General features: G+C 39.3%; 1 protein-coding gene across 4 annotated transcripts in view; it reads right to left on the reverse strand.

The window, feature by feature from the left end:
- Focad (focadhesin) overlaps positions 1-16,525 on the reverse strand; it is a 399,091-nt gene that overhangs the window by 67,122 nt on the left and 315,444 nt on the right. For all 4 annotated transcript variants that reach the window (XM_029569601.1, XM_008845526.3, XM_008845525.3 and 1 more), the window contains 4 exons: positions 13,075-13,180; positions 9,833-9,949; positions 6,830-7,068; positions 4,363-4,452 (listed from right to left, as the gene is read on the reverse strand). In XM_029569601.1, coding sequence (XP_029425461.1) covers positions 4,363-4,452; positions 6,830-7,068; positions 9,833-9,949; positions 13,075-13,180 — 552 coding nt within the window. The remainder of the gene's footprint in view (positions 1-4,362; positions 4,453-6,829; positions 7,069-9,832; positions 9,950-13,074; positions 13,181-16,525) is intronic.

The following is a 16,525-nucleotide window of genomic DNA, read 5'->3' on the forward strand; positions in this document are numbered from 1 at the left end:
TATGTATAATTTGTCAGTCGGTTGTTGGACTAATATGGTTCCCTCTGGTATTTATCTCTCGCATTGTCTCATCCCTTCATCATGGTTTTCCCACTTAAGGTGCCCCCATTTCCCCCCTTTCTCCCTTAATAATGCCCTTCTCCTACGGTCCTACCTCTCTTGAGCTCCTTCTTTCCCTTTATCCCCTAGGTTCCTTGTATACCCTTCCCTCCCCCCCTCCCTTGAAACTAACCCAGTTTTTATCCATATCTCCCTTATTAAGGCCCATTTTCTCCTGTTCTTCTCTTTCAGGTTCTTTCTTTCCTTTACCTCCCTGGTTCCTTTCCATTATCCTGGCTCCTGTAGTTATGTCTGGATACATACTCACTTATCAGGGTTCAGTTCTAGGATCCACATATGAGGGAGAACATATGTCGATTTTTTTTCTGAGATTGTGTTACTTCACTTAGTATAACAGTTTCTAGTTCCATCCATTTACCTGCAAATTTCATGATTTCATCTTTCTTTACTGCTGAGTAAAACCCCATCATACAAATGAACCACATTTTCATTATCTACTCATCAGATAATCAACAAACCTAAATTTTTTTTAATCAGCTCTTCAGCATATCCAATGTACCTAAAGCTTCATGACTTGTCATTTCCAAATCTTCTACATTTTGATGTGTATACTTTTGTCCTAAGTCTTAAAAATTGCCCCAAATGATAAGTTCACCATTTCTGTCCATGAGTTCTTTTGGATATGTCTACCAGTGTTAAACCACAAATCATTTGGGTAGAGGTGGCTTTCACATCTTTCTGTCCATCAAAAACAAAAAGGAGTTAAGTGTTGGTGCCTCTAAAAGGTAAAATAACAACAAAGTATAACATTAGATAAAAAATTGATAATTTGGAATTGCTAGCATAAATATTCTTAAAGGATACTAAAAATTATAAAAAGAATTTTTTTGGTTTTTTTGAGACAGGGTCTCCCTGAGGCCCCAGCTGTCCTGGAACTCACTACGCAGACCAGGCTGGCCTTGAACTCACACAGATCCACCTGCCTCTGCCTCCCAAGTGCTGGGATTAAAGGTGTGAACCACCATGCTCAGCTATAAAAAGAATTTGAATTTTAAAATTCCATATATGGGCTGGAGAGATGGCTCAATGGGTAAAAGTGTTTGTTGTGAAAGTAAGAGGACCTGAGTTCAAACCCCTCAGCACCCATACAAAAGCCAGACATAGCCATGTGTATTTGCAACCTCAGCACTGGGGGACAGACACTAGGGGATCTTAGGAGCTTGCTGGCCAGCTACCTTCACCAAAACAGTGAGCTTCAGGTTCAGTGAGCCCCTATCTCACAAAGTGAGATGGACAGCAATAAGGAAGAGGCTCAGCTTCCTCCTCTGACCTCTGCAGGCATGAGTGTGTAACATATTCTCTCTCTCTCTCTCTCTCTCTCTCTCTCTCTCTCTCTCTCAATCTCTCTCACATACAACACCAACACCCATACACAGGAATTCTACAACATACTATCATGTCATTACTTGTTTAAATCTCTTGTCAAAGTTTATTAAAATATCACCAGCAGAAGAAATCCTAAAAAGTCTGCAATTATTATATTTGTGTTGTCATATCAGCTGAGCTATAACGATAACTCTAAATTGCAGATGAATCTTGAATTCCCTAGATTATTGTTGGCAATTCTGCAGATTAAGAACAAGTCATATAACAATTAGCTCTAATAACAGCTAACATTTGTATAGCACTTTGCCTTTACAAAATGCAATACAAATGTTACTGTATTTTTAAAGCTCAAATATTAATTAACCAAAACTCATATCATTGATGGATCGCATGACCAGTCAGGCTGTGAGAACAGCAATGGCAAGCAAATGACCACTAGGTGGCAGCAAATGATAGGTGATCACATATGGCCAGCTAAGGTACTCATTCATGTATCCATTATATCAGGGAAGCATGGTGCTTTGGCTCTGGGTGAATGTTATCACTTGACTTAGCAAGCTCCAGATCTGTTAACCACCTCCTCCTAATGCTCCCACTATTTCATTGAAGGGAGGATTGCTCCAGGCTCCTACAATTTCATTAGACACATGACAGGCATTCAGGCCTAGGCCAAGTTAGAAAAGCAGAAAAAAAAATTATTCTTTTTAAATGGTTAGCAACACTTGCATGAAAAAAAAAATAGCATACTGTGAAGTGTCAAATCATTTTCTTCCTACCGAAATGTGTTCTTCATGATGTATGACGCAAAAGAAATAAAATGGCTTTGACATCAGGTGTCTTGGGCTTGTTTCTGAGTTCTGCCACTTATGAAAAGTACATGACCTTGAAATGTCCTCAGCTCAGAAACTCGCTTTCTTTTATCTGTACAGAAAGCCAATGAAGATCCCTGCTCTAGCATCATGTTTTGGTGGTGATAAGGACTTAGCTACATGAGTCACAGATATGGAAATGGGTAGTGCAATACACAGGTTCTCAAAAAAACATGACAAACCTGAGACCAAGACAGAACCATATTGCTAGGATTGACACCCACCAAACCTAAGGAATGAGAAAAACTGAACTGCACTAACCCTGGGAATAACAGTGGTCTGGATGGAATAGAAGAAGGCATCTTAAGGCTTCCCCCTTTCACTGGGCTCTAACAGACAAGCACCTTTGCACACAGAACAGGGCACTTCTGTGTCTATTCTACTCTCCTCTGAAGCATTAGTTCCTGGTGTTTTTTGTTTTTAATGTGTATGCATGTATTGCCTGCATATATGTGAGTGCACCCATGTCGTGAAATACCGCAACAGTCAGAAGAGGGCTTCGGATTCCTCTGGAACTGGAGTTAAGGATGGTTTGTAGCCACCATGTGGGTGCTGGGAATCAAACCTAGGTCCTCTGCAAGAGCAGTCAGTGCTCTTAACCACTGAGTCATCTCTCCAGGCTCCCTGGTGAATTTTTTAAGTACATAAACTCTTCTACTATGGATGACTCAGCAAACCCCCAGTTGGCCAGAAAATAAAACTTCCCAGAAAATTAATGAGAACAATAGGAGCCATTCTGGACTGTTTCAGTTGGCTAAAAGCTTGCTGAATTTTAGCTGTAAGCATTTCTACAACTTTCTAATACCATAGCTACAGCTATGGAGAGGTAGAAAGGAGAGACTGAGAGGCAGGGGATCTTGGTCCTTTCTCGGCTATAAAAAGCAACAATAGCTAAGCATGGATTAGACTCAAAATCTAATCAATCTAATCATTCCTTTGACCCAAATAATAACTACATGTCCCTATCTCTCCCATGAATCATTCTTTATATTCAGAAGACTTCAACCATGCCATCAAACTCTTTTCCCAAATTCACACCATACTCTTCAGATTCTACTCAATCCCTGAAGAGTTTCTTGGTAAAATGTCAGCGGTTTCTATTGCCTTACTCTGCATACAGACTCCCAACTGCCACCTACTAAAGAGATGTTTGACTATATTTACACATGGTAAAATCCTTCATATAGCTTTCCTTTACAAAGCTACTTCACTCTCTTATTTATTCTTCTTAGTCTGAATCTAATAGGCTAGATGATATAGATGCATAATAGCAAAAGGTAAATTATTATTTCCAATCTGCTGTGTTTTCTAGAAACAATGAACCCCAAGAGAATTCAAACCTGAGATTCCAAAACATACGAATCCGAAAAGATAGAACTTACAACTTCAATGATGGCCACATGCCACAGAACCTGATTAAACCTCATTTTTCACCTAGATAAGCCAGACAAATTAATTAAAACTTATATGCATAACTAAATGAGTATGCTCAACTCTTTTCATCTTTTGTAATTACTTCTTTTTCATTTTTGTTATAATATTAGAAAAAAATTAATTTCAGGTATTTAGTTTTAAAGACAAAAATTTTTAAAAACTGAAAAACAACTCATGAGGGCCATGTGGGGAAAACAACCCATTAATGTTAAACAGATTGGGAGCCACTGACTGAACAAGTGTTGGTTTCTCCTTTGATTCCTCAGCCAATGATAATTCAAATCATCAAAGGCTTTCTTTGCCCAATCAAATTCAAATGATTTCAGCTACTCTGGAAAGAAGGCTGCCTCATAGGATAAGTCCAAGAAAAAAACTAAAGTCTTAGCAATGGGAAGACTGAACCACAAAATGACATGTACTACTTTTAATTTAAACAAATTGTATACTGATAAGACATGATTTGAAAGCAAGTAAGGTTTAAATCAATTCTTTGAAACTATTCTCGAACAATCTTTGTAAAGTAGGCCCAGATCAAATATCTCACTAGAGCTTGTAAGACTTATGGCAGAGTAGCAAACAATTTCTAAGCATCTGTTAGGAGATAGAAACATACTTGTATTCAAGACTAGTGTCAAAACAGCAGTTCTCCAGGGCATCCAAAGACTTCATTAGAAGAAGGTTCATCTGGTGGCCAGACATATCACTAGATGATGAAAAGGGGCAGAGAGTTAGTAAAAATCAATTATTCAATGTATTTCATATAGCTGAGAGTGTGTAGCATGATAGAGTGCTTATCTAGCATGCACAAGACTCTAGGTTTGGTCCCTAGTACTACAAAACAAACAAACAAAAAGCATTTGGGATGGGGAGATAGCTCACTAGGTAAGGGTGCTTGATGCCAAGACTGATGACCTCAATTTGATTCCCAGAACCTACATTGTGGAAGGAGAGAACTGATTTCCACAAGTTGTCCTCTGGCTTTCACATGTACACCATGGCAGGCATGTTCCCCAACTAACTAACTAAATAAATAAATAACCCAAAAAGTTTCATATAAAGTATGTTGCTATCAAAATTCTACTGAAAATCTCAACATTTCCTTATGTATATAAAAATTAGTAACAATATTGGTGATTCACATGTGCTTATTTTGTAGACAGAGGAACTAAGTCAGGAAATTATACAATACTTAAGTTTCCAAAGAGTGTAACCACCTACAAACAATAGGCCCTTAAGTCTTCTTTTAGTTTTTCTCCTTATATTCAAAATTTTAATCACTGAAGAACAAAAATCAAAATCAAAATTCCAAATATTTCTAAGAATATGAAAGTGATATTTTATAGGCAATTTAGTAAGTTATTGATATGGTTACCAGTCATTTCAAATCTCTTGTGAAGGCTGGCAGTTCTGATTTCATGTCTCAGTTGTACAGGTTATAAGTGAGTCCTAGTCCCTTGCTTACAGATAATTTGTAAAGGCAGATATTCCCTAGCCCTACATTTCTCTGCTTTTATACAAAAATTGTTTATTTTTTATCTTGTTTTTTTTTTTTATAATTGTCTTCATGAGAAATAAATCTTGAAGTAAAGCAAAACTCAGAAAGGAGCTCCCTGGCTGTCTCAGGCAATGCTGTGGCTTTATCACTTACACTTTATTACCCAAGGCTCCCACAGCTCAGGTCCCTGATACTTCTTCACATCATGCCGGACAGGAATATAGCCGAAAAATGCCACTCAGCCAGGGAGCACTTTAATAACAGCTTCCAAACCAACACTACACAACACTCCGCAATGTAGATTATATTTTGGCAAGTGAGTAAGCAAAGGAGGGAGGGAGGGAGGATATTAGAGTTATTCTTTGGAATAAAGTATACTTAAATATCCTCTAGAAATGGTAATGAGATCCTATTTTATCCTCTAGTGATTATGATAGAAGAAAGAAGTTTGGCATAATACATCTTTCTGGATAAATCCTGGACTGGAATTCAAATTTAGGAAAAAATATGAACCAGACTGGGTAAATTCTCTTCAATAAGGTGATTTTTCACTCTCTGAGAACAATGTGTTGCCCGACTGTTCTCTTTAAGAGGGGGTCTGTTACTTCATATTATTGCCTGCTTCAAGTCAATAATCCTCATGACCCTACCTTTATTTTTTTTAAAGATTTATTTTATTTTTAAGTGTGTGTGTGTGTTTGTGTGTGTGTGTGTGTGTGTGTGTGAGTGTGTGTGTCTATGTCTGTGTCTGCGTGTGTGCATGTGTGTATGCACAGAGGCCAGAAGATGGTGTTAGATCCCCCAGAGCTGTAGTTACAGGCAGTTTTAAGCCTGATGTGGGTGCTAAGAACCAAACTCAGTACCTCTGTAAGAGCAGCAAGCACTCTTAACCAGTAAGCCAACTCTAGCCTTTTACCTTTATTTTAGGGGAAAAAAATTCAAAAATGGCATTATCTGCTGACATTGTAATTACCTAGTAAAATATTTATTGTTACAAAAAGCACAAATATTTGTGATTCTTCTACTCAAAAAAAAAAAAAAGGGGGGCAATAGGAGGGCAATGCATATACTGGTGACTACAATATTAACACGCGTGATTCAAGAATAAGAAGAATGCCTGGGCAAAGCTAAAATCTGTAAGTATTTGGAGGGTGAGTCAGTCATGATAAATAAGAGCTTCCTGGTATCCTCGTCCAGGAATTTCTGGATAATGAGTGATGGGGGCGGGGAGGAATACCTAGGAATGAGGACTAAGTATACATGTGTGGAACTTGGGAGGCAGAGGCTGGTGGATCTCTGTGAGATCAAGGCCAGTCTGGTCTACATAGCAAGTTCTAGGCCAGCTGGGGCTACAGAGAGACACTGTCTCAAAAACATCAAAAACAAAATCAAAACACATTAGTATCTATGTGATGGTATTTTGGGCAGCCAAATTCACCCATAAAACAGATTCAACTTGCCATCTCAGAAAGTTTAGCAACCACATATTGCTCAAATGCAATATTTAGGTGTCTGTATGCAAGGGCACAAAGCCTTTTACCTATATTTCAAAAAAGAACAGTGGGGATACTTTAATAAGCCATACCTGAGTTTCTCTTCACACAAGCGAGAGAGAAACATCCCCAAAGCAAGGCCCATATGGATTTGCACAGCTTGAGATTCATCAGCACTTGGTTTCCCAGGTAACCTGATAGTCAGCATATTCAGGATTTCCTCAACCTTCTCTTTGCAAGAGATAATGGAAACTGGCACAAGGAGAGACAAGGCTGTGGCGGCGGCAGACCGGGCAATGGCACTCGCTGTGTTTTCACCAGAGTAGGATTTCTAGGACATGCCAAAGCAAAATGAGATTAGTCTTTTGTTTAAAACATGAAGGACACATACCTACCACAGAGAGTGCCACACAACACAAGTTTCTCTTAGGTTTGTCCTAAAGACAAAACGAATTAAAATGTGTTTGTGATAGATTCTGTTTTCACTCAATGAGACAACTACTACTACTACTAAATAATCAGTAATGTCACTTTAAATTTAAAAGGGAAAATTATAAATGTCTATGTTTGGAGGTTGCAGATTCAGTACAAAACTGAAATAATTTCAATTTCATAAAACCCTCAAGTATATACATAAAAAACAAAAACGAAGCTATCTGAAGTTAGGCAAGCCACCAAGTCACACTATAAATGTCCAGAAAGCTAAGACTTTTCTAGATAAGAAACAAAAAGGGGGACAAGAGTATAAGTTTACTACAGAAAAACAAATAGACATTCAGTATAAGGCTCTGTAGGCACAGCTCCCAAAATTTTTGTTGGGAACACAACCCAGTAGATGGATTATTTCCTACAGGGGGTTAATTCCTTTTAATTAAAAAGGAAGCTGAGGCTGGGCGTGGTGACGCACGCCTTTAATCCCAGCAGAGGCAGAGGCAGGCGGATCTCTGTGAGTTCAAGGCCAGCCTGGTCTACATAGTGAGTTCTAGGACAGCTGGGGCTACAGGGAGACCCTGTCTCGAAAAGAGAAAAAAAAAAAAAAAAAAAAAGGAAACTGAAAATTTAAAAGTAAAAGCCTCTGGTGACAAAACAATAAGCTGTTCAAAATGGAATAGAGGCCTATCCATGCTCCTTCCTATACATAATAATGGGCAAAGAAATGAGTAACAGTCCTAATAAAACAACAGGCAGCTGAGCATGAGCAGCTTCTACAGGAATCCCACGTTAGAGAACTCCACCAGACATTCTAATGTGTATAAATGTGTCTTAAATAGAAGAAAACCTAGTTATCATTCCTTGTTATTAATCTATTTTCATTTTTCAGAGATACTATACAGGTGTGCTGTCCCTGGCAGTCAAAGAAAGCTAAAATGTGCTTGAATTCTGTACCTATTCTCTCACTACGCTCTAGTACTTTAAAGAAAAGACTCAAGCACGGACAAAGGACATTATACTCTAATGCAGCACTTTTCAAATGACAGTGTTACTCAAAGAACGCAGCTGCTAGCACACAGGAAATAAAGGAAGTGACTTTGGAAATGTGTCTTTAAAAAGGAAAATATTATAAAGAAAAAAAAATTTCACAAAGGCAATGCTGAACTGGATAGTAAAGAGGTTTTCTTATCATTTGTAATGACTAAACAGAACGACTAGAACTCTCACAGTGAAGATCTGAACCATAGTTAATGCAGAAGACTCAGCAGAAACATCTAAACAACCCCATCCAGTTATTTCTCTCAGTAAACTTTATCTTGCAATTTAATTCAACATTACCTAACAAGTTATTTTTGTCCACAACTACGATTCAAACCTAACATCAAACCCTAAGCCCCAGATCCATACATACCAGGTTCTCCTAAGGACAGAAAAAGGAAGACGCAATTTACATAGAAGACCAAGGGCAATGGGTTTTAGGCTAAATTTGTGATCTTAGCAACAGTCCAGGATCTATGCTATATTTTAATTCAAATCAACTGTAATCCTCTAGCACTCAGCTGATTTGCCTGTAATCACTATAATTCTCTAAGCAATGGATACTGACAGGACAGTACCCAAATAATCCACAACACTGCAAAAATAGAGCAGATTCTAAACCCAAAAAGGGAGCATTAAACAAAATGTTTGTTTTCATATTGCTTCAAGTGTAAGGGGACTGGCATGAAGACACAAAGGAGAGGGGGTGGCAGGTGGTTTTACATGAGCAAATTCTTTGTATTTACAAAGAATTTTACTGTTTTCAAAACACTTTTTTTTTTTCCAGTCTTTTTGAGACAGGGTCTCCCTGTAGCTCCAGTTGCTCTGGAACTCACTATGTAGACCAGGCTGGCCTCAAACTCACAGAGATCCACCTGCCTCTGCCTCCTAAGTGTTGGGATTAAAGGGGTGAGCCACCACATACAGTTAAAACACACTTTTATATAACTGAAATAATTTTACCTTCATAATCTCAGTAAGTCAGTAAAGCATTTTTGCTTTTGTTTTACAAAGAAGGAATGCAAAAGGATATAAATGGTCACACACCAGAAAAGGGTTGACTCAGGGCTTGTCACTACAGAGGAGGGTGTCATTTCTCTCATTTTATAAATAAGGACAAAATGCCAGGCATGGTTAATCCCAACACTCAGGAGGCAGAGGCAGGCAGATCTCTATGAGTTTGAGACAGTCTGGTCTCCCTAGGGAATCCAGGCCAGCTCTGGCAACAGGGAGACCCTGTCTCAAAAAGATGCAAAATAAAAATAAATAAATAAATGAGCAAATAAATAAATACATAAATAAATAATAAATAAATAAGGACAGAAGTCTAAATATACTAAGAGGCCACTCATCATAGAACTATCATCCTTGACTCTGACTATACATCAGAGAAAATCACGCAGGTGCCCAGGGCACATCGTGAGTCAGTTACATCAAAGGGGTCTATCAGCAGGTTTTTCTAGACACACACACACACACACACACACACACACACACCCCTACCCCTCTAATCCATAATCAGAACCGGAAATAATTACACTATATATCTTATGGATCTCATGTAAACAGTCAAGGTTGGAAAGTGAATCCTTGACTATTTTGATCATTTTATGTCTCGCACTTACATGATAAAAGCAGGAAAAGAATTGTCCCCTAGGTTGGTGATGGCTATCCACAATAACCAGGAGAGTATTAAGCACCATGGAAACCCAATCTTTCACTGGAAGGAAATTAGGTTGAACCTGTAGATGAAGAACAATACAAAATGGTAAAAATAAAATAGCCATCTTTTGACATCTAGAGCACAAACACTTTTTTGTTAAATGATGAAATGCCATTATCAAAAAATAAACTTCATCTGCCTAGACTACCTGAAATGAATCCTTCCCTGTGCCCCAATAAGAATAAGGCACATTTTTATGCATGACTTAGCAGAAGTGGGAAGGCAGAGGCTACAAAAAATATTTTCAATGCCATTTGCAGCTCTCCCAGGTCCAGTGAATTATGATGAAAATCACATATACAAGAGAAAAGTGCAAATGAGCAATTTTAACTTTCTCAAGTTCATGACTTATTGTTTCAGGAGGTCTGACCAACACCTCCAGCACTCCTGATATCTGTCACCATCTAGTTGTCCTTTAGGAATCATGATCATGCTACCTAGCTAACTGCAAGACCATAACAAACTCCATTCACTAAAAAAGGAAACTTGGTTATAAAAGTCACTCATGATCATGCAGGTCAAAAACATTCATATTAAGATCTTAGTAATGGCTCATACATGTTCAACTTCAATCAAATAATGAGATCTTGACTTTGTGTTGAAAAATGGCCAAAGGCAAAGTCAACAGAAATAAAAGCAAAACCCCATTCTTAGCCTGTTTAGCTTCTCAGTTTAATGAGAAATGGGAGATAAATAACAAGAACACCTAGAACTTTGGCTCTGAGCTACATCCCACTTATTACGGGGCAAACTAACTTTACAATTGGTAGTTCACCATAATTAACACTAACAAGAAGGGATCATAGAAAATATATTATGTTTTTAGGTTATAAATCTAGTCACCATGTAGCCTCTGATAATGAAGTGAAATGTTTATCTTTCCCATCATTAAAAATCAGGATCTAAGTTTGAAAAATAAATACCCATATGTTAACTCATGATACTTCTATTGCTCATGTCCCTGGGTTTCTCTCCTTTCTCTGTGCGCAATGCACATTCATGCTTCTTGCCTCACTGTATCAATTTTTCTGCTTACTGGTGACATTGTTATTGAAGGAGGTTTTTCCTACCATGTACTGTCCAGGTTATTATGTCTGCAGCAACAAATCAGGCAAGAGGCAGAGTAGCAGTGAAAGTATAGATTTACTAAAGTGAGAATAAAAGTGTAGAATACATTCCACAGGACAGGAGCACTCAGGAGCAAACTTGTTCTTTGGGGGCGATTTATGAGTTTAGGCTGAGGGAGGAACTGCTCCCCAGGGGCAGGAATAAGATGGATCCTAATCCCTTGAATGTAACTTTGTAGGCTCTGCAAATATAAGCCCCATCATGCATATTCCATGAGAAACAAATAGGGGTATACCCTTCACAGGACTCCCCATCACTGAGCTTGGGCCCAATACTGGTTTGAGTATGCTTGTTTATCTTCCCTTCTACCAGGAAGTGTTTGGCCACAAATTACTCACAGGAGGGAAGGTGCTGGGTGCTGTTCTACCAGGAAGAGAGGTAGATTCATTTTTCCAAGGCGAGTTGCCTCAGGTCACTGGGCTGTTCTTAAGCTCACCTACTTCAATAGGACCTTTTGGGTAATTATCTCTTCTTCATTATTTAAAGCTCAAATAAATGCACAAAGTAGCTATGTTCCTAGCCTACCCATGGTGTAGGCATAGAACCCTGGGGGTCTGAATCCAAAGTGGTGGGTTCAAGGACAGCAAATAACTAGAGTTGATCTACCCAAGTGGAGATGGTCTGAGATAGTTCATTAGCACCTGTTGGCAGAGACAACCCAACCACCTTGGTCCCTGCTTCCTGGCCAAATCCACCCTTGAAGCTTGGTTTGTCTTAGACTCCTTGATTTCCAGATTCTGTATCTTTTTAGTTCCTTTTTTGTTTGAATGGGTCAGATATGGTTTCTTTGCAACCAAAAAGCAGCATGAAAAGAAAGTGCAAAGCTAGGTGCGGTGGGAACATCTGTAATCTCAAAAGAGACAGGGTGGTGAAGCCAGCCTGAGCTGTATGAGAGTCTATCTCAAAAACCAAACCAACCCTAACCAAAACAGTACAAACAGCTCATAAAACACTCCTTTAGAACAGAGACAGTGATGTTAATGATGGTTATTATTATTGAGAGTCTGACATTTACTTACTTTTTTTTCTATTTAATTCTTTTTTTTTTTTAATGTGTATGAGTGTATTGCCTACATGTATGTGAGTACACCCATGTCATGCAATGCCGCGGAGGTCAGAAGAGGGCTTTGGATTCCCCTGGAACTGGAGTTAAGGATGGTTTGTAGCCACCATGTGGGTGCTGGGGATCAAACCTCGGTCCTCTGCAAGAGCAGTCAGTGCTCTTAACCACTGAGCCAACTCTCTAGCCTCTTCATTTAATTCTTATAAGAATAATATCATCCAATAAGAACTGTATTTCCATTTTACAAATAGAAAAACACATTCCAAAAGGGGAGATTACTAGGAATAAGCCATAGTTAATATGTTAAAGTAATAAAATTTAAATACACGACTCTGTTATTCCAAAGCCCATTTAAGTTTTGTTGTTGTTGTTGTGTTGACCACTCAGGCCACATCATCTCTGGATAATGATAGTTAACAGATAATAAGGCTTAAGACAAGAAAAAATTCCATGCCTTTTTATTTTGACAAAATGAATGACCTGAGAAAGTATATATACATACTAGCCAGTTTGCGACATGTTTAATTAAGAAATAAAAGCCATGCAAAAATGAATAGGCACTTTTTCATTGACATCCACAATTAAAATGCAAAGTAAAATTTTTTCAGTGTATAAACTGCTTATTTATAATTTTCGACAGCCTATAAATAGCTTATTTATAATTTTTGACAGCACTGTTCACTTTCAGTAAGCCTAGTTAACTTTCTCAGATTGGTTAAAACTGATGTAATCACAATTTCTTGCAGAAAATTGGTACTTTCAAATGGAAATGGTCACTTAACTGGGGTTCAGAAAGTAACACAGAAAAGCATCAAACAAGAGTCAGGAAGACAGAGGGGTAATCTAAGTGCTATCCAGTAGCAGGTTTTGGTGACAAAATCACAGAACTGGCCACCTAGAACCAGGCCTAAGGAGACACAGCCAAAGTCACATGCAGAGGCCATCTAACTCACCTCCGGAGCTCCCTCAACTTCTGAGAGGCTGGCTTCATGCTTGGACACAACGACAGCAAGGCTGCTTAAGGCTAAGAGTGCATTGCCTTTGACCATTGGACTCTCCCTGTTTAAACAGATGTCAAGAGAGAAGTTATAAGACTGGGGGAGAAGACATTTCAGCAACACCCTGAAAGCACAACCCAGGACAGTTCTGTGAGGAGAATGGTGGAATCCCTGCAGCATGTGGAATCCACTTCTCCAGAGCCAGGCCAGATTGGGCTTGACCCACACATAACACACAGCAGTCCTCCTTTCATGAGCAGCCCACTCCTCAGTCGTGACCCCTCTCTACTCAGGCATGACACTCTCTTCTCTATCCTCTGCCAAAGCCAGAAGCCATAGAGTCATAGAATCTTAACATGACTTGCAGGCTCCAAATAAGGTACGAGGGGAGAAAGACCGTTTTCAGATTGCTTGAATTGAGAATTGTCTTGTTACATAATCCAAATGATAGTTTTCTAATATTCACACTAAAAACTCTTATATTTGACTTCATAGTTTGGCATCATAAAAAGGAAATCATATTCATATATACCTAGCATTTGAACATGTACACTTAGTATTGTCCCTACGGTCCCAGGCTGATCCTATAGAACAGGAGGGACAGCTGCTACCTGAAGCAGAGCTCTCATCTGGGGTGCTGTGCCCAGGCTTATGACCCAAAAAGATCACCCACACCTGACAGGAGGCCTGGATCTGAGCTCATTGAATACACTGATGTGTGCAGGGCTGGGCAGTAAAGACCCAGCTCTCCCACAAGCCCAGCAACTCCCTCTCAATCTGCCAACAGACACAGCTAAATAGGTGCTAGAAGGTTTCTGTGAACACGGGTTCCTGCATTTTTGCTTCAATTTCCTAAGAATGGGATTCAGGACTTGCCATTATCAGGGTTCTCCATTTACCTATTCATCTATCCTCCACATCCGGCCCCCCGCATCCGTGCTCATTAGCTGAAGGCCTACATGCAGCTTTCTCATTTTGCTTGCTCTCTTCAATAGATCTGCTATAAGCTAGTAGGACATCAGCATTCACACTGGTCCAGTTGAACCAGGGAAAACTGGAAGGACTCCTTAAGGTCTAAACAGATGGTCCCAACCCAGGTTTTGGGTTACAAATCACCTTTATACCTAATAGTAAAATATCACAAAACAAGGCAGGACTTGAGTAATAAAATGAAAACTAAATCTTTTATTTCATTTTGAGCAATAATGCTCAAAAATTTTCATGTTTGAGAGCACTTTGGATTTTGGGTTTTGGGCTTAAGGATGTTCAGTTGGTAAAGTCTACGATAGTTTTCCCAAATTTGAAAAATACCAAAATGTGAAAAACTTCTGGCCCTGAGAATTTTGGATAAGGAGGACTCATATAATATTCTTCCCAGTGTGAACAGCCTGTGGTTGTTTTTGCTAAAAAATGGCCATGAATCCCTCAGGCTGGATGGAGGAGGAGGAAGAAGAGGAAGAAGGAGGGAGAAGGAAAAGGAAGAGGTAAGAGGGGAGGGGGAGAAGGGGGAGAAGAAGAGGGCAAGGAGGAGCAGGAGAGGGAGGAGGAGGGGGAGGGACGGGGAAAGGGGAAGAGCAGAAGGAGGAGTAGAATGGAAGGGAGGAGGAAGAGGAGGAGGAAGAGGAGAGGGAGGGGAGCAGAGGGGAAGAGAAGACAGGAAGAGGGGGAGGAGGAGGAGGGGAACAAGGGGGAGGATGGGGAAAGAAGGGAAGAGAAGACATTTTACAAATTCTCAGCAGTCTGAGAATTAGTTTCAATTTTTCATCATGCAGAAAACGTTAAACAGCTATCCAAAATTCCCTATCAAATCTCATTAAACGAAGATGACATAAAAAGTACCTTTATAACCTTTATGTTGTAAGAGAATTTACACTCAATTCTTTAAGGATTTATTTTTATTTTTTATTTATGTGTGTATGTGTCAGTATGTGCCTGCAGAGGCCAGAAGAGGGTATCAGATCCCCTCTGGAATTGGAGTTACAGGCAGCTGTGAGCAGCCCAAAGTGGGGGCCAGGATCTAAACTTGAGTGCTCTATAAGAGCCGCAGTGCTCTTAACCACTGAGCCATGTATCAAGCACCAACCTCAGTTTTAAAACAGGGCCCCAAACATCTTACTTCACTGGTCTTGACACACTGAGTATGTAGTGTAAAAAACTGAAGGAAAACAGATTTAAAGCCACTGGTAATTAGATCTGTGGATGTAGGCTGACTTTATAGTTAAGCATTAATGTTTAAATAGAATACAACTGTTCCAGTCTACACAAACGTTTTGCAAAGGCACCAGGACCAGACCTCTTGACTACCTCTGCACCCTCTAGCCCAAAACAGTGACTTATAGGGAGAAGAACTTAATTGGAGGAAGAGCTGACCAGTGAAAAGCTACCAACATGCAACAGCAACTCATGTTGCAGGAGTAATTTCCCCACCAGTCAACAGTTGCAGCTGATTTGCACAGTAATGCACCAGCATCAGTACAATCTTTATCTAGGCAACACCACTGACATTTCAATTAAATTGTCTTTTGGAGCAAACTGATGTCAACCAATTAAAATGCCCAAGGAAGGATGAGCTGCAATGAGGGAAAAAGTACAGCCTTACATGTTAGCAAAATGACCCAATAGTTGGAGATTTTTGTCTTCAGTTGAAATCTACTTAATAGCAATGATAACAAACATTCATCACTCAACAGGCTTACAGGAGTCTAGATTTCCCTTAGTTCTGACTCTAATTTGCAAATACTCTCAGATGAGCAGATTACTTTAACACTGATTGCTCCAGATTTACTTCCCACATTTAACTTACTGCTGAACAAAACAAACCCTGCTTCCCTTAGCCAATATTTTTTGGCTGTGGCACCCATGGTCCAAGGACCAAAAGCTAATAAGCTGCCAATGAGTGGTAGTAAGGGCTCTACCAGGTTGGAAAAGTCACAGAAGCAAGAAGGAGGTGACAGCAGTGTCCTAGGCTCTGTCACTCATCTCTCAGGCCCTTAAACATCTCCTAGTTACTTCCTGTTATACCCGAAGTTATCAGGATAAAGTTTAAAACAAATACACTATGAAACCATCAAATTTCAAATTATTAAATGTCATGAGAACATATTTTTCTCCACACCACTGAGAATGAAAATCCATCTGCCACAGAGTGGTGCTTTGCAAATCTGAAAACAAAAGTCACGTTGAAAAAAAGATTTTAGAATGCACAGTGTAAAAGTCACTACAGAGGCAAAATTGTAGTTTGCTTTAATAGAAAGCTGCTCATTTCTTCATCATTCCAGCTTTTTCCTGCAAATGTTAGGGCACTGTTTTGACAGATGTAAGTATGCTGCATAATAGGACAAACTATGAAACGTGAAGATTCAAGCTAGCCTTCCTCATTTGGAAGGGGGGGGGATGACTTCCCTGG

This window comes from Nannospalax galili, unplaced genomic scaffold (genome assembly GCF_000622305.1).
Source record: "Nannospalax galili isolate Female #2095 unplaced genomic scaffold, S.galili_v1.0 scaffold1082, whole genome shotgun sequence".
In the NCBI taxonomy this organism is placed as follows: Eukaryota; Metazoa; Chordata; class Mammalia; order Rodentia; family Spalacidae; genus Nannospalax; species Nannospalax galili.